The sequence below is a fragment of the Pinus tabuliformis genome, chromosome 9 (assembly GCF_031772625.1).
Source record: "Pinus tabuliformis cultivar Carrire ecotype Pingquan chromosome 9, CPIR1, whole genome shotgun sequence".
Lineage (NCBI taxonomy): Eukaryota > Viridiplantae > Streptophyta > Pinopsida > Pinales > Pinaceae > Pinus > Pinus tabuliformis.
In genome coordinates, this window is record NC_142307.1 from 545,653,975 (window position 1) to 545,677,290 (window position 23,316).

General features: G+C 38.5%; 1 protein-coding gene across 4 annotated transcripts in view; it reads left to right on the forward strand.

Moving 5' to 3' along the window:
- LOC149149675 (P-loop containing nucleoside triphosphate hydrolases superfamily protein) overlaps positions 1-23,316 on the forward strand; it is a 358,770-nt gene that overhangs the window by 74,536 nt on the left and 260,918 nt on the right. For all 4 annotated transcript variants that reach the window (XM_089445854.1, XM_089445858.1, XM_089445855.1 and 1 more), the window contains exons 3-4: positions 22,202-22,281; positions 22,904-22,962. In XM_089445854.1, the coding sequence (XP_089301980.1) occupies positions 22,202-22,281; positions 22,904-22,962 (139 nt within the window). The remainder of the gene's footprint in view (positions 1-22,201; positions 22,282-22,903; positions 22,963-23,316) is intronic.

The window sequence follows — 23,316 nt, forward strand, 5'->3', positions numbered from 1 at the left end:
AAAACATGGCCCAAGAAATTATCCAATTCAGCATTTCAATCAGCCCAAGAAACTCTCCGATTCAACACTCTGAAGCTGCCCTAGAAACTCTCCGATTCAACACTCTGAAGCTGCCCTAGAAACTTTCCAAATCAGCATAAGAATGATGACTTGCCAATTTCTTTGCATTCTCACAATTGATTAGGTGAAGGGTGTGAAATAAATGGGGGGACAGGGTGCATTAGATAGATATAGTGGTGGTTTAGGATTGGGTGTAAGCTCCAGTTTTTAGTATGTTTTCTTTTTTATTATTATGGCATCAAAGTGTTGAGGATTCAATAGGGCAGTAAATATGTTAATTCTTTTTAACGTGATAACTGTTTGTGTTACCTTTTTCCTTATTAGCTTTGTTCCTTATTATTACAGTGTGAGATACATCAAACAACTACCAAAACAACAAGAGCATTGACACAGTATATAGGATGCAAGCCAGGGCCAAAACCCCTCCTCTTGAGGGGAAAAACCTTCAATCTCTTCTCTTCTTGTAGAGTCTTCGATTGACAAATACCATGAACTAGTGACTCAGAGAAATACCCTCCAAGATCAAGATCAACTCGGCCTCCTTCTGCAATGACTTCGACCTCCCATCATAGATCCGAAATTCTGTCTCCCAACAACTGTTGCAACTGTTGCTGCTCCTCTTCGAGACTTCGATCTCCCTCGTATAGCCTTCTCTTCCCTTCGCTTGCCTTTTCTTGAGACTTAGGGCTAATGAGATGCCCTAAGTGACCTTTGCTTGCCTTTCCTTCAAGGTCGCACTAGAGATAGTCCCAGCACAGAAACCCTAACTTCGACTTTCACAAGAGAGAGAGAACTAGCCTAAGCATTTCGACTACTTTGACTTGCTCTTCGTACCTTCTTCTTCGACCTCTCTTCTTCTTCTTCTTGTTTGCATAGAATGAGATGAGTGAGTGAGTCTAATGGAGGACGAGTTCCTCTTTATATATAGGCTCTTCCAAGGGTAGACGTGGCTCTCCATGTAGGCTGACTTGATAGCTCCTTAGGTTGACTTGATCTTGGAGGTATTTCGACACTTTAAAGACAATAATTTTTTCTTTACAAGATACAATGTGCCCATAGGGTCTTCAATATATGACATTGACTCTTTAACCTAAGACAAACCCTAGAAGCACTTTATGGGTGCTTGACCTATAAAATAAAAGAACTCGAGCATGAAATCCATGCTCCAATAATAATTTATTTTCATTTTATTATTTACAAGAGTACATTTCATACTTAGGAAGACCAGACCTAGTTACAGATTTTTCAACACTCCCTCTTAACTAGGGAGGTATTCATAAGAGAGGTACATGGTCATTCTCAATCTGTCATAAAAAGAGTCGGATTGGTAACCCATCTGTCTAGCATCATATCAACCAACATTGTTACATAACAAGGCCTTGAATAACAGCGCTATCCACATGATCAGAGCACAATGATGGCGAGACCAATGATTCGTAGACACCATAATCATTGTCTCTTAAGGTACATACTCCACCTGGGTGTTCACAGAGTATGACCTTCCTTTGGAATATTCTTATCTTGGATAGCTAGTCCTCAAAGAATATCGGTCCACGACTACTCTTGTCTTGAATGCCCTACCACATTCTCAAAGAGTATCGAATGCCATATGGTTACCCAATCCTCCATTCTTTCTTCCCAAGTGAAGACAAGAATGTAGTGTCTATTTCTTCCTCTCAATTAGGGAGGATACATCGACCAAACCAAGCTTGCCCCTCAAATATACAAGCTTCTTGTTTGGAAGTGATTTTGTCAATATGTCAACTACCTACTCATCAGTGGAGATGTATTGTAGTTGCAACACACCATTTTGTACTAGCTCTCGGATATAGTGATACTTGTTGTTTATATGCTTTGCCTTTCCATGAAACACTGGATCTTCAGACAAACATATACAACTGGTGTTATTACGAAGTATCACTGTAGGGTTCATTGGTCTTTCAAATAGATCGGATAGCAACTTCCTCAATCATACTTCTTCTTTGCTTACTTTACAGGCTGCAACATATTCTACTTCAACACTACTCAAAGCGATTGTGTCTTGCTTTCTGCTCATCCATGAGACCATGGAGGATCCCAAACTAAAACATCCTCTCGTAGTGCTCCTTCCATATTGCTCATTGCCTCCCCAATCAGAATCTGTATATCCAATTAATTGGACATCATTCCTTCTATCATACTTTAGACAGTAGTGGATGGTTCCTTGCAGATATCTCAGAATATGTTTTGCTGCTACCCAATGATCATGCTTCAGCTCCACTTGGAATTGATTGAGAACATTTACTACAAAGCATATGTTTGGTCGAGTATTCACCAAGTACATCAATGAGCCAATGAGTTGCCTATACTTGGAAGGATCCATAGGGCTAGATTCAAAACTCCTTAGTCTCTTCAAGTTTGTGATCATCGGAGTAGTCATAGGTTTGCAATCCATCATGTCAAACCTTTTCAGTATCTCGATCACGTACTTTCCTTGACCCAAATAAACTTCATTAGGTCCTTGCCAGACTTCTAGTCCCAAATAGTAATGCATCAGCCCAAGATCCTTCATGTCAAATTCTGCTGCTAGTTGCTTCTTACATTCTTCAATTCGACCTTCTACACCTGTCAAGAGAAGATCATCTACATACAGAAGAATGATTATAGGTTCACCATCTACAACCTTAATGTAAAGGTTTGAATCAACAAAGCTTTTTGTGAAGCCTATTCTTTGAAGGTATGCATCTATTTTAGTATACCATGCCTTGGTGCTTGCTTCAGGCCATATACTGTTTTTCTTCAGTGTGCAAACACATGCCTTTCTATCTCTAACTTCGAATCCCAAGGGTTGCTCTATGTAGACTTCTTCATCTATTGTGCCATTCAGAAACGCAGTCTTGACATCCATTTGGTGGATGTTCCATCCCATCGATGCTGCCAAGAGACTAATGATCGAATCTTATATATCTTGTTGTTGGAGCAAACGTCTCTTCATAGTTGATGCCTTCAAGTTGAGAGAAGCCTCTGGCCACAAATCTTGCTTTATACTTACCTATACTTCCATCAACTGCATGTTTGATCTTATAGATCCACTTGGAAGTAACCATAGATTTGTTTTCGGGCCTAGGTACGATCTCCCTGTTGAAAAGTGTAACTAGGTTCGATCTTCATAACGACATGTAATTATGATTTTATGTAATGAGATGTGTTGTCGCACAGAATGTCTAGGCACCGCGACAATGACTCAGATCGTGGGCTGTTACATTGATCCCCAATCTCTCCGTTTGAGTTGTCTCCCAATAGCAAACTAAGGGGGGTAGACCCTATGGAAATGGAATGAGGGAAGATTAGTTGGGAACCAAACAATCTAGGAGACACAATTAAGCAACCAATACTTGTTTAGATTGCGCAAGATTTTGAAGGATTCAATTTGATTTAAGGAAAATGATACTAGTGCCTTGTGGAGTCAACTATCTTGCGAATGAAATAAAGGCCAAGTAAAGAATGGGAAGCTGCTGCTAAATGATTCGACTATCTTATATGCAAATGCAAAGCTTAAAACTATGTGAAATGCAAATATTTGATTGATTTTAGCTAAATGCATGTTCTAAGTTTGATCCCTTAATGTTTCTATTGACAAGCTTTATGCTTGGAAGTAAAATTTTAATGTGCAAGTACTAGCTTAGTATGAAAATGCAAAGTGAAATGATGTGATGACTGAAGGAGGGCTTAAGATATGAGCTATTTTTGAAATATGTCGTGAGTGTTTTTTAGCTTAAGGCTTAGAAAAAAATGATTTTATTGTGAAAACAAATACTTATACTAGTAATGTAAAATATGAAGTCTGCACAAGTAATCACTGAAAACACAATAGGAAACCAATGTAAAATGCTGGAAATTAAACACTTTATATTCAGAAATCTCTTTGCATAAGGTACTCAATCATAGATCATTAGATGCATAAGTAAAAATAAATTAGTCCTTTTTGAATGAGCATGTAAAAACAAATACACTTAAAGAATATTAAGTGTTTGAATTCAGAGCATAACAATTAGGTGCAAAGTCTGGAATATCAGTTCTAGTAATTTGCTTTTAAAAAATGACAATGCCAACAATATATTTTAAACCAGTGATCCTATAACCATTCAAGATTTAGATTTTTTCTGTGTAACAACGAAAACTTCAAATGACAAATTAATAACTAATAATTCAATTTTTTTTTGAGTTTAACTATTTTCAATCTAGTGACGCATTTAATCTTAGAACTCAGAAATAAATTACTGAAAAAGCAGTGAAATAATATTCAGAAATTTGTCAATTAGCATGCAAAAGTTTCTGAAAATAATTCTATTTCTGAAATGTACTGTAGTAAAAGATGCAAACTAAATTTGCTGCTAAACTTCAGCTAATTGAAACTCTATGTCAATATTAGTCTTGCATTCAATTAGATAAATGAAATGGGGTAAGGGTTTAGAGGATGTGCACCAGTCAACCCTTAGGGGCTTGAAGATACTTGGAGATAAGCTGCCCAAGTCACTGAAGATCCTCAGATCCAAATGCCAACTCAGAAATTTTTCGAGAAATTTTTTGTTAAAATTTTTAGGGAAATTTTATTCAAAATTATTTGGAAATTTTATGGAAAAAATTAGTGAATAAATTATGGTGGAGGGTGAAGGAAGAGAGGTTGCGACGAGAATGCCTAGAGGCTGAGAGATGGAGAAAGGGAGGCCGAGAAGGAAGAGGGAGGCTGAGAGGGAGAAAGGGGAGGCGGAGAAGGAGAAGAGGGGGGTTGAGAGGGAGAAGGGGGGGGCCAAGAGGAAGGTGGGGAGGCTGTAACGCTGGAGAGAAAAAGGAGGTTGAGAGCTGGAGGTGAGGGTGAAGGTCGAGGGTGAGGGAGATAGGGAGGCCGTAAGGCTGGAGTGATAAGGGAGGCCGAGAGGAAAGAAAGGGAGGCTGTGAGCTAGGTCGAGAGGAAAGAAGGGGAGCAGGGGGTTGGAGATGGCTAGCGCAAGGCCTCTAGGCCCTAAATTTTTTTTTTCCCACGATCTCTCACGAAATTTGCAGCACCCGGATTGAAATCTTACAAGTTTCCCTTCTGAAAAATTTTCTTTGACCTGCAAATAAAATGGAAGTCAGATCTTGCCCTCCAGGGTCTAGATCTGTCTCCAAAATCCACAAAAATCGTCGGCAATCTTCAGATCTGTTCCTGCACAAACAAAAGATAGAAAACCCCAAAGCATGTATATACAAAAATATGAAATACCCAAAACCCCAATGAATTAAAAAATTTGAAATTTACAAATCTACAATAATATTCTACAGATGTAACAGATCTGCAGATCAAAGCCCTCTATTAGCCGGATCTAAACAATTTTGCACGAATTTATAAATAAACTGGAAATTTTAAAGAGGCACAAGCCCAAGAAAAAACCTGCAAATAAGATATTTTATAAGATGACTTCAAAAATTTAAAACAATAAGCTCTTTAGATTCTGTAATCTAAGAGTCAGTTGGTCCAGTGGAAGACTTCCTCAAACGCCCAAATTCTGAATGATAACTTCTGCACACTTAGATCTGATTGTTAGATTAATAAAGATTCAAAATAATCATAAGATCATCAAGAAATAGAGATACCTGCTAGTTCTATCAAATCAAAATGATATTTTAAAAACCCAGAAATATATGCAAGATACATGTGCACAGATCAATCCTCAACGACTATTATCCAACAAATACAAATAAAATCAGTAGAGTATTAAGAGCAATATTACCCCATAAATCTGAAAGAGAAACACCACCATTTGAAACCCCAAAGTCTTTGCGTTCAATGATCGGATCCAAATAATGGAAAGAGACCTCTAATTTATAGATAAATTCTCCAACAACTAGATGGCTTGATCCCCGTCAAAGAAATCTCAACTGTTGATGAAGATCAAATGATCTTTTAATCATTATCGTTGAAATAAAATTACTTTTTGAGGAAATTAAAATTTCACTTTTAATTTTCCCTTTAATTTAACTAAAAATGATTATTTTGAGTTAATTGCCTCAAAAAGTTGACTTTGACTTAACTACTAAGGCCCAAGGGTCCAAAATATCTTGAAATTTTCAATATTCTCTTCGCCGGGGACCTCAAAAAATTAAAAACTTTAAAACCCATGAATTTTAAATGTTGGAGGATTTAATTTTTCCTAAGACCTAAATTAATTAAATTTTCGACTTTAGCATTTTAATTGATTTTAGTCAGAAAATTTAATTAATTTACTCATGAGGGGATCCAACCTTCTAATACTTGTAGCATTATAGTTAAATATTATTTACATGAAATATTACATTACTAACCCATGAAGGGGGAACACCTGTTCATTATAGACCCTCAACATTTACCCATTTCTGTGACACAAAATATGATCTAGTAGATTAATTGACTTTTAATAAAATAATCTAATCAAATAGCTAGAATTATTCCCAAATCACTTTTATAGACTCGATAAATAACACTAGAATTCATCTAAGATCCTAATGACAAAATCCACCCTAGCTTTGGGGTGCCGTTGGAGGGAAAAACTTTCTCGATCATTCGTGTTTAAAAACACATATGAATCGATGAGACGAAAAATCTGTTGGGATAGAAATCATCATTAGAAAAATAAATTTACCTAGGTTGTTACATACATTTGTCTTATTAGGATCATTTACATTACAAAATGCATAATGTAGTTAGAAAACTCCACTGTACATATAACTGATAATGATGAATTTGTGGATCATCTGAGTGCTCGGGCATGATGGAGATCCTTGTGCGAAAAAATGTACAACTATGGGATAGTTGACATGGAGTGGTCAACAAGATGTAAAGAAGAAAACTAAAATATTGTAATGCTTGCATCATGGGTTTCATGAGCAAGAAATTTTATTTTTGAGTCAACTCTCCCATTGAGAGTCTTTAGGAATTAATTTTCATCTAGTCATAAAATTTTAAGAGTCATTGTCATGTAATGAAGTCATGTTACACTTTGTAAAAGTTCAATTTTGTCTATGTAAAGTATCCTTCAAGACCTTGTCACTTATCCTCTTCAAGTCAGCCTACAAACGATGGAAGAACTTGCTAGAAGAAGTCAACCTAACCTCTAGTGATCATGTCGGCCTAAAGGACATGTGTTGAGGTGTATATATAGCCATACTTGACCTCACTTAGAGGCAAGCAACTCAACTTGCATTCGATCAAGAAAAAGTGCTAAGTAGAGTCCAGCAGCAGAAGTGCGAAGGAGGATTTCTTTTGGGTATAGTGGAGGAGGTTTCTTCTGGGGCAGCGAAGGAGGATTCTTCTGGGCATAATGAAGAAGAGTTTCTTTTGTGTATAGCGAAGTAGACTTTCTTTTGGGGTCAACAAAGGAGAGTTACTTCTGGGGATTGTGAAAGAAGGATCCTTCTGGGGTCAACGAAGAAAGGGTTCATCTGGGTACTTGTTCTGGGTGACCGAGATAGAGATCTAGAGACCGAGATTCTCTAGAGGAAGCTAGTGAGATCATAGAGACCGAGTTTCTCTAGAGGAAGTCGAGAAGAAGCAGTTTGAAGGATAGAGACCAAGTTTCTCTAAAAGAAGCCGAGGAGAGCAGTTCGAGATCAAGAAGAAAGTCAAGAAAGAGAAGATGCAGAGCATCAAGGTTAGTGACAAGGTTCTTGGGAGGATACTAGAGTCAAGGGTTTTTGTCATGGTCTTGGTACTCATCAATTCAAGATCTAGAAGAAGAATTTTGATCTGGTTTTCCTCTCAAGAGGTGAGAGGTTTTGGCCCTAGCTGACAAGCCTACATACCGTGTCACTTGTCTTTTATTGTGCATATTGGTAATTGTCTTGATGAAAAGAACAAAATTATAACATCACGAAGAAAAGACTATAAGCTAAGAAGTAAAAGTATCACAAGTAATTATCAAGCAAAGAAATCTTTTAATTATTCATGCCCTAGATTTCTCAACACTCCCCAGACTCCAGTCTTCATTATAGATTGATACTCTTCATTCATGGCATCCTTCCATTCTCAATTATTTACAACCTCTTCAAAGGAGGATAGTTATGCTTCTATCAGTTTTGTCATATATGCAACATATCCAAAATATCTCTTTGGTTTCTTGCTTTCTCTAAATGAGCTTGTCGCTGCTGCATGACCTTTTGCATCAGGTAATGTAAATTTCAATCAATTAAGTCTTTTCCTTGTTTCAGGGATGACCACAGGTTGAATAGGTTTAGAGGAACCTTCTTCTTCATGGTGTGCTTCTTCTTGCCCTTAGTTAACTTCCTCCTCAAATGTCGGAAGTTCTTCATCATCAGAGTATGGAAAGTTCCATTGATTTCTTGAATGCTATGCTTTCATCAAATATGACATCACAACTGACTTCTATGTGATGTCCATCTTTCATGTAGATCCTATAAGCTTTTGATGAGTTGCTATACCCAACAAATGTTCCCTTCATGCCGGAAGGATCCAACTTCTTTCTTTTGTCCTTTGGTATATGGATATATACAGGACACCCAAAGATCCAGAGATGATCTACAAATGGCTTCTTTCCAGTGAACACTTCTTCCGAAGTTTTGTTGTCTAGAGATCTATGGGGACTTCGATTCTGAATGTAGACAACTGTCTTTGTGGCTTCTCCCCACAGAAACTTAGGTAGATCCTGATCGTGTAACATTGCTTTTACACTTTCTTCAATGGATCTATTCTTTCTTTTTGCAACTCCATTTTGTTCAGGATTATATGGGACTATCAGCTCCCTCTTAATCCTGGACTCCTTACAGAAAACTATAATCTCTTTGGATGTATATTCTCCTTCATCATTAGTTCTTAGTATCTTGATTCTTCTTTCTGTAAGGTTCTCCACTTCAACTTTGAATTCTTGAAATTTTGTAAATACTTCGTCCTTGGTTTTCATTAAGAAAACCCAGGTCTTTCTTGAATGATCATCTATAAATGCGACATAATATAGATGATCTCCAAGTGATTTAGGAGTCATAGGACCACATACATCAGAGTGAATGAGATCCATGATTTCTTTTGACCTTGAAACACTTCGTCCAAATGGTCTCTTGGTATTCTTACCCAATGCACATCCCTTAGTGGCACCTTCATGATCCTCTTTTAGATTAGGAATTCCATCTACTATGGAACTCAGAGTTGGAAGGACTTTGAAATGTAGATGACCAAACCTTCGATGCCAAAGTTTACATGGGCTAATTTCGATGTGAACTAGGGCTTGGGCCACAAGAGATTCAGTCTGTAGAGTCTTCCTTCTCGAATGCCAATAACTTTGGCTTGATCTATACTTGAGCCTTTTCCCCAAACAACGACCTTTCCATCAATGAAGGCTATTCAATCACCCATATCTTCAAGACTTGAAATAGAAAGTAAATTCTTGTGCAAACCTGGAACAAATAGAATGTTGTTGAGGTGAATGTTGCGTCCGTCTTCCAGCTTTATGGAGGTTGATCCAATACCTTTCACAGGATAGCTTTTGTTGTCTCCAAGTTCCACTGAATAAATAGATTTTCCTTTTGATAAGGTTTTCAATCGATTGGAATGGCCAGTCACGTGCCTTGATGTACCATTGTCAATTACCCAAATGTCTTCATCTTGAAATGTGCTAGAGAGAGTTGAGAAGAGACCTTCATCCTTTTCTTTGATTGATACTTTCTTTATAGAAAATAAGAAATTCCATGCTTCCTTAATACCTTTCTTGAGGTGGCTTGCGATCTTCTTGATGAACTTCTTCACAGTAGAGGAGATCTTCATGATGCACTTAGATAACCTTAGCTCTGATACCATGTTGAGAATTCAATAGGGTAGTAAATATGCTAATTCTCTTTAACTTGATAACTGTTTGTGTTACCTTTTTCCTTATTAGCTATGTTCCTTTTATTGAAGTGTGAGATACATCAAACAAATACCAAAACAACAAGAACAGTGACAGTATATAGGCTGCAAGCCAGGGCCAAAAACTCTCCTCTTGAGGGGAAAACCCTTAAATCTCTTCTCTTCTTATAGATTCTTCAATTGACGAATACCATGACCTAGTGACTCAGACAAATACCCTCCAAGATCAAGATCAACTTGGCCTCCTGCTGCAATGACTTCGACCTCCCACTGTAGATCTGAAATTCTGTCTCCCGGCAACTGCTGCTGCTCCCCTTAGAGACTTCGATGCCCCTCGTATAGCCTTCTCTTCACTTCGCTTGCCTTTCCTTGAGACTTAGTGCTAATGAGATGCTCTAAGTGACCTTCACTTGCATTTCCTTCCCTCTTTCCTTCAAGATTGAACCAGAAATAGCCCCAATGCAAAAACCCTAGCGTCGACTTTCATAAGAGAGAGAGAACTAGCCCATGCACATCGACTTCTTAGACTTCCTCTTTATACCTTATTCTTTGACTTTTCTTCTTCTTCTTCTTCGCATTGAATGAGATGAGTGAGTGAGTCTAATGAAGGACGAGTTCCCTTCTTTATATAGGCTCTTCCAAGGGCAGACATGGCTCTCCATGTAGGCTGACTTGATCTTGGAGGTATTTCGACACTTCAAAGACAAAATAATTTTTCTTTACAAGATACAATGTGCCCAGAGGGTCTTCAATATATGACAATGACTCTTTAACCTAGGACAAACCCTAGAAACACTCAATGGGTGCTTGACCTATAAAATAAAAGAACTTGAGCATGAAACCCATACTCCAATAATAATTTTTTTTAATTTTATTATTTACAAGAGTATAATTCATACGTATGATGATCGAACCTAGTTACACATTTTTCAACACAAAGTGGGCCTGACACTTTTTATGGAGTATCTTGTTAAAATTGGCAACTAGGGCCAAACTCCATGTGGGTCATCTTATTTATGGCAGCTGATATTTTTCTTGGATCCCTCTCATCGAGAGGTGTAGGATTGATCTAAAGATCATCCGATTCCGATAATTTTTCATTGAGTTATGAATTTATTTGCGTTAATAGACAATTCGTCAAGGTCGGCCAGCAACCAAATAAACCCCACATGTGCTCAATGTTTTAGTATAAAAGGAGATGACTTGAGAGTCATTTTACACACACTTCACTCTTGATTTCTCTCCACTTGTTTTGGGTTTTATTGGAAGAGAAATCTAACAGAGGATGCCCTAAAATGTAAAAGGTAAAGGAGCCCTAGTATGAAGCCCTAAACGCAGTCTCTACAAGTCCTAACACAGTCCTAAGGAGGATGCCACCCCACATGTGCTCAACATTTTAGTATAAAAGGAGATGACTTGAGAGTCATTTTACACACACTTCACTCTTGATTTCTCTCCACTTGTTCTGGGTTTTAGTGGAAGATAAATCTAAGAGAGGACGCCCTAAAACGCAAAAGGTAAAGGAGCCCTAGTATGAAGCCCTAAGCAAAGTCTTAAGGAGTATGCCCTAATGCAATCCTAGCAAGCCCTAACCTATGACAACTCTACGCATCCATGTGTGGATATATATCTCTAAGTATAGCTCTGAAATCTGCATGGAGAAGGAGGCTTGGAATCGTGGTTAGGAGGCTACCCTAGATAGCATGGAAGGGCTATATGGACAACATATTTCTGAGGTAAGTTTAAGGGTTAGACAAATCTGTTTGGGGTTGTTTCAAGTGCAGATTTAGAGCAGGGGTTGCAGGAGTCTTAGCCGCAGTTTGAAGGGCCAAAGGGGTAGCGTGGCGGAGCATAAAGAGTAGCGTGGTATTTCTATGGAGAGGTCGAGTTGGTGTAGGTTACAACGGGCTACTTTGAGGTTTGTTTGAGAGCCGTCTTGGGTGCAGATTGCTGGGCAAGGAAGGCCGCAAATCTGGAGGAGAAAACAATGTTGTTTAAGGGCTGTTTGGGTGGTGTATAAGGGAGCCGCAACTACAGCTAGCTGCTGGGCTAGGCCGCAGGCCATAGCCAGCAGCTAGAGGCCATCTATGTGCTGCATTTGAGGTAAAACAAGCAGACAAAGGCAGCATAGGAGTGGAGGCATATTCCCTTGGTAAACCACAGTCTTTTGGAGGGCTGATTGCTGAGTTGTGTGAAGGAATAGGGCTGTAGGTGATGCCCTAACCAGAGAGCAACAGTGCAATAGTGCAGTGTGATGGGACAACAGTGTTGGCAGCAATGGCATCGTGCAATGATGGCACAATTGGGATAGCACGCTGTGATGGGACAACAACAAAACAATGGGACACCAAGCAAACATGGAATGGCAATGTCACTAACAGTGGGACAACAATATGCCACATGGGACAGCAATGGCTAGCATGGTGCAACTATGGCAAATGGGACAACTATGGTAGCATGGTGCAGCAATGGCACATGGAACAATTGTGGCAGCATGGTGCAACAATGGCACATGGGACAACAATGGCAGCATAAGGTACAACAGTATGATGTGTGCAACATGGTTGTGAGGTCCAGCATAGTGATGATATGTGCAGCACGGTGAGGTGCAACATAATGACGAGGTGTAGCACAATGATAGGTGAAGGAGTCACTTTGGAGAATCAGTTGAAGCAACATGTCTTCAACTGAGTTCAGCTGTCTCATGTATCATCTTCTTATAGATGATCTATGCTCTTATTTAGATAAGTCAAAGTGTTGACTTTTGTTGTAATTGTACTATCTCTCTCTCTCTGCTGAACTATTGAGCAACATATAAGAAGAATTGATCAAGGGTTTCCCCACATTAGGGTTTGTCCTTGGCTAGCGCCACATCTTCCGCGATCTATATTTATGTTCTATCTGCCATTTACTTTAATGCTGATGTGATTGCTAATCTGGAAAAGATAATGAGCTAACTGTGAAAATTGAAATAAATTGCTCTAAGCACAGAACATACCTAAAATTAACATGGTATCAGAGCTGAGGTGAAGACAAAGCCCAAGCAAGGGTGAAAGAGCAATCACCGAAGACAGTTGGGAAAGGAAAAAAGGATCAATGGATTCCTCATCCCTCTTCAAATTCACGAAGGGTGAAGTCAAAGCAGAGAATATTATCAGAATGGCGCAGCGGAAGCTTCTGATGGCCTACCTAAAAGATCACTTCAATGGGAAGTACGAATCTAAGGGTGGAAGGAAAGGCAAATGCCTTACTTACAATAAGTTCGGCCATTATGCCAAGGAGTGTCCAAATAGCAGGGACACATCTCTTGATGAAGATGAATCTTCAATGATCGAAGGAATGATAGGTAATGCAGGTCATCAAGGAATGACCGACTCTTCAAAGAAAGCAAGGAACCCCAGGTATGAAGAATCAAATGTTGTTTCTGATAAGATAAGGAAGTGTTATCTTGTATTGGCCCTCTCTTTCAGAGTCTTTGGGAATTTGGCTTATTGATTGTAGTGCTTCAAGGCACTTCAACGGATAGAAGGGTGCTCTCTCTAATTTGGTAGAGATGGAAACAATCGTGGGATTATACTTGGAGTCGATGCCACCTATCCCGGAAAGGGTGTAGGGAATGTTACCCCTCAATTGAAGAAGGTAACTCGATTCATTTACAAAATCTCTTTTATGTACGTGATCGCAAGAACCCGGTGTCCATTTCGGCAATGGAAGTCAAAGGCTTCAGGGTGACATTCATCGATGGAAAGGTACGTGTTTGAAAATAGAAATGCTTTTACTCATGGGTTCAGGGTTGGCAATTTGTATCAAGTTGCAGGATGGTCCATTGGGGACCATGTCAGTTGACACATCTCATCTATAGCACCAGAGGTCTACTTGTGGGGCCCTACCCGATGTGAGTCAGATGATGACTCGGATGCCCGAATTCAAGAAGAGCATGAAGGTACATGTCTGAGATGTACCGAAGGAAAAATCTTACAAGTGACTATTCCCCTCATATAGTAGGTCCACAGGCTTGGAACAACCCAAGGGGTTTGAGATTCATGATCGGGATCTCATGTATACAGGTGGAAGAAAGCCCTCTATGGCTTGAAGCAAAACATCCCGGGCGTAGTATGAGAGGATTGGTAGCTGTCTGATGAAGCTGAGATTCACTAGGAGTGAAGCCGATCCAAACCATTGCTTGAAGGTTGTGGATGATAGACCTCTCATACTGACACCTTCTGAGGACAACCTCTTTCTGACAAGTGCAGACCCTCTCATTTGCAAAAGTAAGAGGGAGTTGGATTCCGGATTTGGAATGATGAACAAGAAGCCCGCGACTACCTCGATGGAGCTTAACTTTCAGAGGTTACCTAGTATGGATACCGGACCAGATTTAGGAAATGCCTCTGAGTTTAAAGGAAAGGCCCTTCTTGAGACTCGTAAACTTCCTTCTGGACATATGTTTTGTAGTTAGCATGATGAGCTCATATATGGTTGAGATTTACTGGATTTATGCCAAGAATCTTCTAAGATATCTTCGAGGCACAATCTCTCATGGATTGAGATACACTGTCGGAAATGTGAAGCTGCATGATTATTCAAATGCTGACTGGGTAGATAGTGTGGAGGATTGCAAGAGCACTTCTGAGTGTTGGTTCTCTTTGGGTTCTGCTTCGATATCCTGGATGAGTAGGAAGCAAAAGACGGTTGCTTTGAGCACCGCTGAGACCGAATACATAGCTACGAGTATGATCTCTTGTGAAGCCGCCTGGTTGTGGAAGCTCTCCAGTGAGCTGTTTGTACACATGATGGATACCACTGTGATCTTCTGTGTCAACCGGGGGGGATTCTATTGTTGAGGAATCCCATATTCTATGATTGCTCCAGCATATAGACATCAAATACTACCTTATCTGGGATATGGTACGTCGATGAGCGAGGAGGCTCTATCGCATTGAGACTGATGTACATGTCGCAGACATGCGATCGAAGCCCCGGGGAAAGGTCAAATTTGTGACTTTCCCGAACGACTTGGAGTTGTTGAGAGACCCTCTTATGAGGGTCCTACATGATGCATGCATTGAGCTCTGGGAGCTTCGGGGGGGCTTGGGTACTTCTTGGAGCAACAAGCAACCATAGGGTGACTCACCCTCCCCTAATGGTGCGCTGTGTACAGAGTGAATGGCTCAGCCTTCCCTTGTGATACCCTGTGGCGACTTAGGGACAGGATGAGTGGTTCTCTTGTCGAGGCATCCTACCCATGCAGTCTGCGATTCATGGGAAGTACCTCTCATCTGGCCAATGAGAAGGGAAACGAGGTTAGGGACCATAGTAGTACTATCGATGGATGCATCGTTGTATCTATCGTACTCCCTATGCTAGGATGACCTCTATTGATCTGGATTTAGTATGAGTGGTTTGAAACACTCTTTTGATTTTGATTTAGGATCAATTGGAACTAACTTCGGGTCAGTAAGAGTGATATGACTCACTCTCTTGGAACTGATCTGGGATCAGTAAGAGTGGTACGACACACTCTCTTCACATGGAATTGACTTTGGGTCAGTAAGAGTGATATGACTCACTCTCTTGGAACTGATCTGGGATCAGTAAGAGTGGTATGACGCACTCTCTTCACATGGAACTGACTTCGGGTCAATAGAGAATGGTATGAGACATTCTTGATCAATTCTTCTTCTTCATGGTTTAGTAGAGCAGAGCAGAGCAATGCAGGGCAGTGTTTTTAAACCCGACCGACTCGGAACCGACTCGGTCGAGTTGGTCCGAGTCGGCCAAAAAAATTTCAACTCGGTGGTTGAACTAGTTCGGTCGGCCGAGTTAATACCGAGCCGGCTGAGTCATTGCCGGACTGTGTGTGGGACTCCAAATGGTTTTATTAATTGGTTTGTTGGTCTTTGGTGTCCATTCCCCTCTCCTAATATTGATATGCTATTCATGGTAATGTTAAATTCTTAAAGTAAAAGTGACATTCTCGTTAATCTTCATTTTCATCCTTTTACTTAAATTTTTAACATTACCATGAAATGACTCAGGATGTTTGAGAGTGGTTCCGGCCTCATTGGATTTCATATGGAGAAAGTAGAATTTTAGATTTCATTCAAAATCCAGCAGACTTATCGGTTTTTTAGGATTTCAGGATTGGGGGATTGCAATGTTTCCATTGAGTTTTGTCATGTATTAGGGTATGGAACTCGTATTTAATCAAGAGCACCAATTTTTTTAGGATTTCAGGATTGGGGGATTGCAATGTTTCCATTGAGTTTTGTCATGTATTAGGGTATGGAACTCGTATTTAATCAAGAGCACCAATCCCTCTATGTACCTTGATGTTAGTGACATTGGTTGTCAAACTCCTCCGGGATTTTCTGAAAATGTTGCTCTCGCTCCCGCTTTCGCTCTCGCTCCCGCTTTTGCTCTCGCTCCCAAGTAACACTGAGCCAGATGATGTTGGTAACTCTAGCAGTAGCCAGTAGTACTGGTCACAGACTTTTGTTGGAGAGGCCATTTATAGCCTCCTTGGTTATGTGTTTTTGTTTTGATCTCTATATCATCATCGTGTATGTATTGGACAATGCAGTGGGTGCCATTTTGATATAATGGATATATTCATGAGCCTACTTTGATCATATGTTGCCTTCTATCTATATTCTAATGTTGTGTGTTTGGAAACATGAATGAAAATCTTTAAAATTATGTGTTTTTATAAAAAATAAATATTAATGTATTTTTAACAACGACCGAGTCATTGAAATCGAGCCGGCCGAGTCGATACCGAGTCGAAGTCGGAGTTGGAGTTGACTCTCGGCTGAGTCGGAGTCAGAGTCAGAGTTTTAAATCATTGGTGTAGGGCACAGTTGGCAGAGATAGTACAGTCTGGCCGATGGATCAACAGATGGAGTTCTCCCTAGTTAAGAGGGGGTGTTAAAATTGGCAACTAGGGCCAAACTCCATGTGGGTCATCTTATTTATGGCAGCTGATATTTTTCTTGGATCCCTCTCATCCAGAGGTGTAGGATTGATCTAAAGATCATCCGATTCCGATAAGTATTCATGGAGTTATGAAATTAATCTGTGTTAATAGACAATTCGTCAAGGCTGGCCAGCAACGAAATAAACCCCACATGTGCTCAACGTTTTAGTATAAAAGGAGATGACTTGAGAGTCATTTTACATACACTTCACTCTTGATTTCTCTCCACTTGTTCTGGGTTTTAGTGGAAGAGAAATCTAAGAGAGGAAGCCCCAAAACGCAAAAGGTAAAGGAACCCAGTATGAAGCCCTAAACACAGTCTCTACAAGCCCTAACGCAGTCCTAAGAAGGATGCCCTAACGCAGTCCTAGGGAGGATCTACGCAACTATGGAGGAGATCTTAGTAGCCTTAGCCGCAGTCCTAGCAAGCCCTAACCTATGACAACTCTATGCATCCATGTGTGGATATATATCTCTAAGTATAGCTTTGAAATATGCGTGGAGGAGGCTTGGGATCGTGATTAGGAGGCTACCCTAGACAGCGTGGAAGGGCTGTATGGACAGTGTATTTTTGAGGTAAGTTTAAGTGCAGATTTAGAGCAGGGATTGCAGGAGTCTTAGCCGCAATTTGAATGGCCAAAGGGACAACGTGGGGGAGATTAAAGAGCAGCGTGGTATTTTTGTGGAGAGGCTGAGTTGCTATAGGTTACAACGGGTTGCTTTGAGGCTTGTTTGAGAGCCGTCTTGGGTGCAAATCGCTGGGCAAGGAAGGCTACAAATATGGAGGAGAAAATAGTGTTTTTTAAGGGCTGTTTGGGTGGTGTATAAGCGAGCCACAGCTACAGCTAGCTGCTTGGCTAGGCCGTAGGCCATAGCCAGCAGCTAGAGGCCATCTATGTGCTGCATTTGAGGTAAAACAAGCAGAAAAAAGCAGTATAGGAGTGGAGGCATATTCCCTTGGTAAACCACTGCCTTTCGGAGGGCTAATTGCTGAGTTTTGTGAAGGAATAGGGCTGTAGGTGATGCCCTAACCAGAGAGCATCAGTGTAGAGTGATGGGACAACAGTGCTAGCAGCAATGGCATAGTGCAATGATGGCACAATTGGGATAGCAAGCTGTGATGGGACAACAACAAAACAATGGGACAACAAGCAAACATGGAATGGCAATGTCACTAACAGTGGGATCGCAGTATGCCACATGGGACAGCGGTGGCTAGCATGGTGCAGCTATGGCACATGGGACAATTGTGGTAGCATGGTGCAACAATGGCACATGGGACAGTTGTGGCAACATGGTGCAACAATGGCACATGGGACAACAGTGGCAACATAAGGTACAACAGTATGATGTGTGTAGCATGGTTATGATGTCCAACATAGTGATGATAGGTGCAGCATGGCATAGCACAGTGAGGTGCAACATAGTGACGAGGTGCAACACGATGATAGGTGAAGGAGTCACCTTGGAGAATCAGTTGAAGCAGCATGTCTTCAACTGAGTTCAGCGATCTCATTTATCATCTTCTTATAGATGATCTATGCTCTTATTTAGATAAGTCAAAGTGTTGAATTTTGTTGTAATTGTACTATCTCTCTCTCTCTCTGCTGAACTATTGAAGAACATATAAGAAGAATTGATCAAGGGTTTCCCCACATTGGGGTTTGTCCCTGGCTAGCACCACATCTTGTGTCCTCTTGTCTTGGCTTGTCTTTTGCGGTCTATATTTTTGTTCTATCTGCAATTTACTTTAATGCTTATGTGATTGCTAATCTGGAAAAAATATTGAGCTTACTGTGAAAATTGAAATAAATTGCTCTAAGCACAAAACATACCTAAAATTAACATATCCGCATTGTGCTAAATGCCTCTAATTTCTGAGATAGGCTTGAAAAATGAAGTCGCCAACCTGGTGGGAGTCGGGATTGGGCCTGGTTATGTGAAGCGAACAAAGTTCCTTCTATAAATTAATTACTCCAAAAGACTTGGAATATGAAATTATCCATTGAGGATATCAATATTATATTAAATATGTGAATAAGAATGAGAATGAATAATGATTTACAAAGAGAACGAGAGGCTTGCTTATATACCAAGCAAGTGTCTCTTCATGAAGAGTCATGTCTCATTTAGAATGCCTCTTCAACCTAATTACTACTTAACTAATAAATAATTATGATTATTATCATTTACATTATATTTATATTATTTATATATTTTATTCGTTACACTGCCTCTTTCCTCAAAGAGCTTTGTCCTGAAAGCTTATCGATGAAAAAGGCTTGATCTCTTTTTCTGCTTCGAAAGTCTTTCTGTCTCGGAACAACCATTTTCGTCTATACAAGCTGATATGATCTTCTTAGTGACAAAAAAAATTGTCGCACTGAAAAGGGATCAGACCATCTGAGATTAATCTTCTGTATAGCATTCTGACCACTAAAATTTTGTAACAACTTGTCAGCATAAGACGGAATTGATGTTACATCATTATTCTCTGAAACATTAATTTGTTGTCTTGGTTCTGACTGGTTCAAATATGTAGCATGGTTGATTCGTCTGTTCTCATGATTCGGATGCCGATATGGAACTTTTTTGGTTTGATTTCTCCTTACTGGGCATGTGCCAATTTTTATATTTTCTTCTGGCAAAGATGTTGTTGAGATGGTTATGGAACATTCACTTGGGATGTTCATTGTCTGAACTGCAACATCTAAGTGTGTCGTTTCTTTAACTGACTTGTCTTCTTGAGTTGTCATATTCACTCGATCGGTATTTGTTGTTTTGTCATCAACTTGAATTCCTACATTTGATGCTTCTTTCTCGATAAGTTGTTGTACCTTGTTTTCTAATGACTTCTTATCCTTCTTAAGTTACTTAATTTGCGACAATAATTTTTCGCTATGGTTTTTAAATCGAGAAACTTCATTTTTGTCAACATTGATTTTCTCAATTTATTTTTGCGGAATTTGTAATACCTTTTTACTTTCTTGAGACATTACTTTTGAAATATCTGAGATATCTTCTGGTGTTACTGAATTTGGTTTTAGTGTAAAATCTTGGAGCGTTATTTTCTTCTTCTTGTAAGAAAATGTTAAAAACTTCTTCTTTGTATTTAGAATAAAGGAACCTAGAGTTTCCATCCAAGGTAACCCCAAAACAATGTCATTGTCAATGTCACTATCGTCAAAACGTAAGGTTTTCACGGTGAATTTTGAGGTAAAAGTATAATCTCCAATATTTAGGTGTAAATTGCTTATATCGTATTGTTTGCCAAAAATATTTGTTTCAACTATATTTGATTAAGGAATCACCAATTGGTTAGCACATTTAGGACTAACATAATTACTTTTTTCAGCAGGACAGATAGAGATTATGATGTCTTATGATGTCTCTTCCTGCGAGCGATCCTTTGATTTGAAATAATGTATCAACATATTTACCAAAGGTTTCAGGAAACCTTTCATCTCTCATTTTTGGACTATACTCAATTTCTTTATCGTCAATGGTTAACTCCATTTTTACTTCGTTAAGATGAACTTGGGATTTTTTTTTTTTAATTTTTCTTTTTAAGGAATTCCTTTATCTTTTATATGTCTTTTTCAAATATTCTCCTTTAATGTGGATTGTTAAAAATTTGAATACCCTTTTATTAAAAAAATACTCCTTTATATTGTTGCCCTCTATATATGTATGTATTTCCTTATATTAAGACCCCGTTTCAAAATAGCTTTATTATCTTATAATAATAATAGTTTCACTTCTTTTTTTTAATAATAAATGGGTCCCTTTTTTTTATATACTTAATTATTTCCTTGATAAATTTTTAATGTCACCCCAATTAATAAATATAAAGGTCACATCTTTTCATATGACACGGTCACGAAGTTAAAATACCATGGGCTATTACCATGGGTTTTTTTTAAAACCTCCGTTAAAATGTTCTCCACGTGAAAAGTAAAACGTATTCCTTTTGTTTTTTGTTTTTTGTTTTTTTCTAACTTTTTAAAATACCATGGGCAATTACCATGGGTTGTTTTTAAAACCACGGGCTTTTCCACGTAAAAAGTTTTAAATATACTTGTTATGAGATTTTGTATCCGTTTTGTTTTTTTCTTTTACCTTTTGTTTTTTTTTAATTTACTTATATTTATTTTTTTGGTTAATTTTTTTATTTTTATTATTTTTTTTTTTTCTAATGGCCAAAGGCCTAGAGAAAAGGAGAAACTCCCAAATTCTGAGCAAAATGCTTCAATTGTACAACGACAAGGTTGATGAATTTTGATAGCCAAGGACCTGGATTGGAGAACGAGCTCTGTGCATTGGTTAAGCAACTTAGAGGACCGAACTGCTCTGATACCAAATGAAGCGAACAAAGTTCCTTCTGTAAATTAATTACTCCAAAAGACTTGGAATATGAAATTATCCATTGAGGATATAAATATTATATTAAATATGTGAATAAGAATGAGAATGAATAATGATTTACAAAGAGAACGAGAGGCTTGCTTATATACCAAACAAGTGTCTCTTCATGAAGAGTCATGTCTCATTTAGACATGCCTCTTCAACCTAATTACTACTTAACTAATAATTAATTATGATTATTATCATTTACATTATATTTATATTATTTATATATTTTATTTGTTACATTATGGTTTGTAAGATCTGTCTTCTATGAGAGATAAAACATGACATGATATGGCATGATATACATTGTATACCTAAAATTTTGTTAGGGAGATTTCGTATTGTTGTATGATAGTCAAAATTAGACACATTGGAAAACTGAAGATGTGATGTCTGTGAGCTAAAGATGTAGAACAGCAGGGCCATTTAGATGGTGCAATTTGATGGGTTCTGTTCGTTTGATTGGTGAATGGGAGCAGCATCAAAAGATGTATAGCTTAGTTTCCTTATTATCTATAATATAGCTATATTTCAATTAATACTGTTTTGAAGATTCAGGGTGATAAAAAAAGAATCAATATTAATTTTTGATTCTCACCTGGGAATGAAAAGTTTTTGCCCCAGCCTTTAATTTATTGGATCGAATTGAGTGAATTTTGCAAATAGGAGGCCACTATTGGTTTTCAGATTAGAGTTTAGATAGCTTTTCTGCAGTCCCTGATTTATATTGCTGTAATGAGATAAGATGACGAGTTTGTGAATGTTTTCATATCTCAGAAACACTGAGAAAGGCAACCTTTTCATTTCTTGTTTAATGGAATTTCATTTAAAAAGAACTCTTAAAATCTCGTTGACCACTTAAAATCATATGTTTCATTAATCCAATGAATTTTGTTGGTTTCCAGCCGGTGTTTTTGACAAAAGCTCAAAGAGAGCAAATTGCCCTGCAACGGCGAGAAGAGGAAGCAGCTGAGCAACGAAAAAGGTGCTTTTAGTGGTCTCAATTTTATTATTTAGGAACATGATGTCTACTGCATTTAAGCTGCATGATTTTCTTGCTCAGTTGCTCTTCACTGGGACTCTCTTTTGTGCAGAGTGATGGCACAGTTCAATGCTATATAGTAGAGCTGTTTGATCTGATTTGGAAAGCGATGTATTAGCACTCTAACATGCAGATAACTGATAATATAGGTGTGATTTCTAAAGCATTGCAAGGGGTTCTAGTTCATGGCTCTTGTTAGAAGATAGAAAGCAAATGCACTTTTCAATGCTTTCATTTGAGAGGGTTATGGAAGAATCAAACAGTTTCCTTTCCTCAGGGAATATTATTTCTTTAATTTTGAATTCTGCAATTCATATTTTCTCCCCATGATATGCAGCTTGAAAAATTTGGGATTAGTTGCTAGTTTTGTGATATGATAAAGAAACCAGAAGGCAATCAGCAAGTGTTCCAGGATTCCTAAAAATGAACAGTTTAATTCTTAGGAAATTAGTTATTTATAGCATCTAATTTGATTAAATATTTCTTTGAAATGTTTAAACATTAAGCTTATAGATTGGCATCTTTGAATCTTAATTTTATATTCATGGTTGCTTTTCTTTCTTAGGTTGGAGGAGCAGCGGAAACATTTTTCATCCACTGCAGAAAGGACTTTTGACCAAGGAGGTATTTTCGTAAATCCTTGAGAAATATGCAGAGAAAACAAAGCAACTTGCTACAGTGCTTTTAAAATGCTTCCAATTATATCAACTTGTATAAGAGGGCACATGAGCATTACAGGCACATACACATGCAGATTCACATAGATGCAAGAGAGAGATATCTAGTTGATGTTATTCCATTGTATGATGTCGAATAGCCAATTACATAGTCCTGATCATGAGGTGAGTGACATATGCTACATGACTCCGAGATCATAACTCCTAACACATAATGTATGCCTTAATTAAGTCATTATTACATCACAATTCAACAATAGTCATTATTAAGTCAAAATTCAATAGTAGTCACTATTACAAC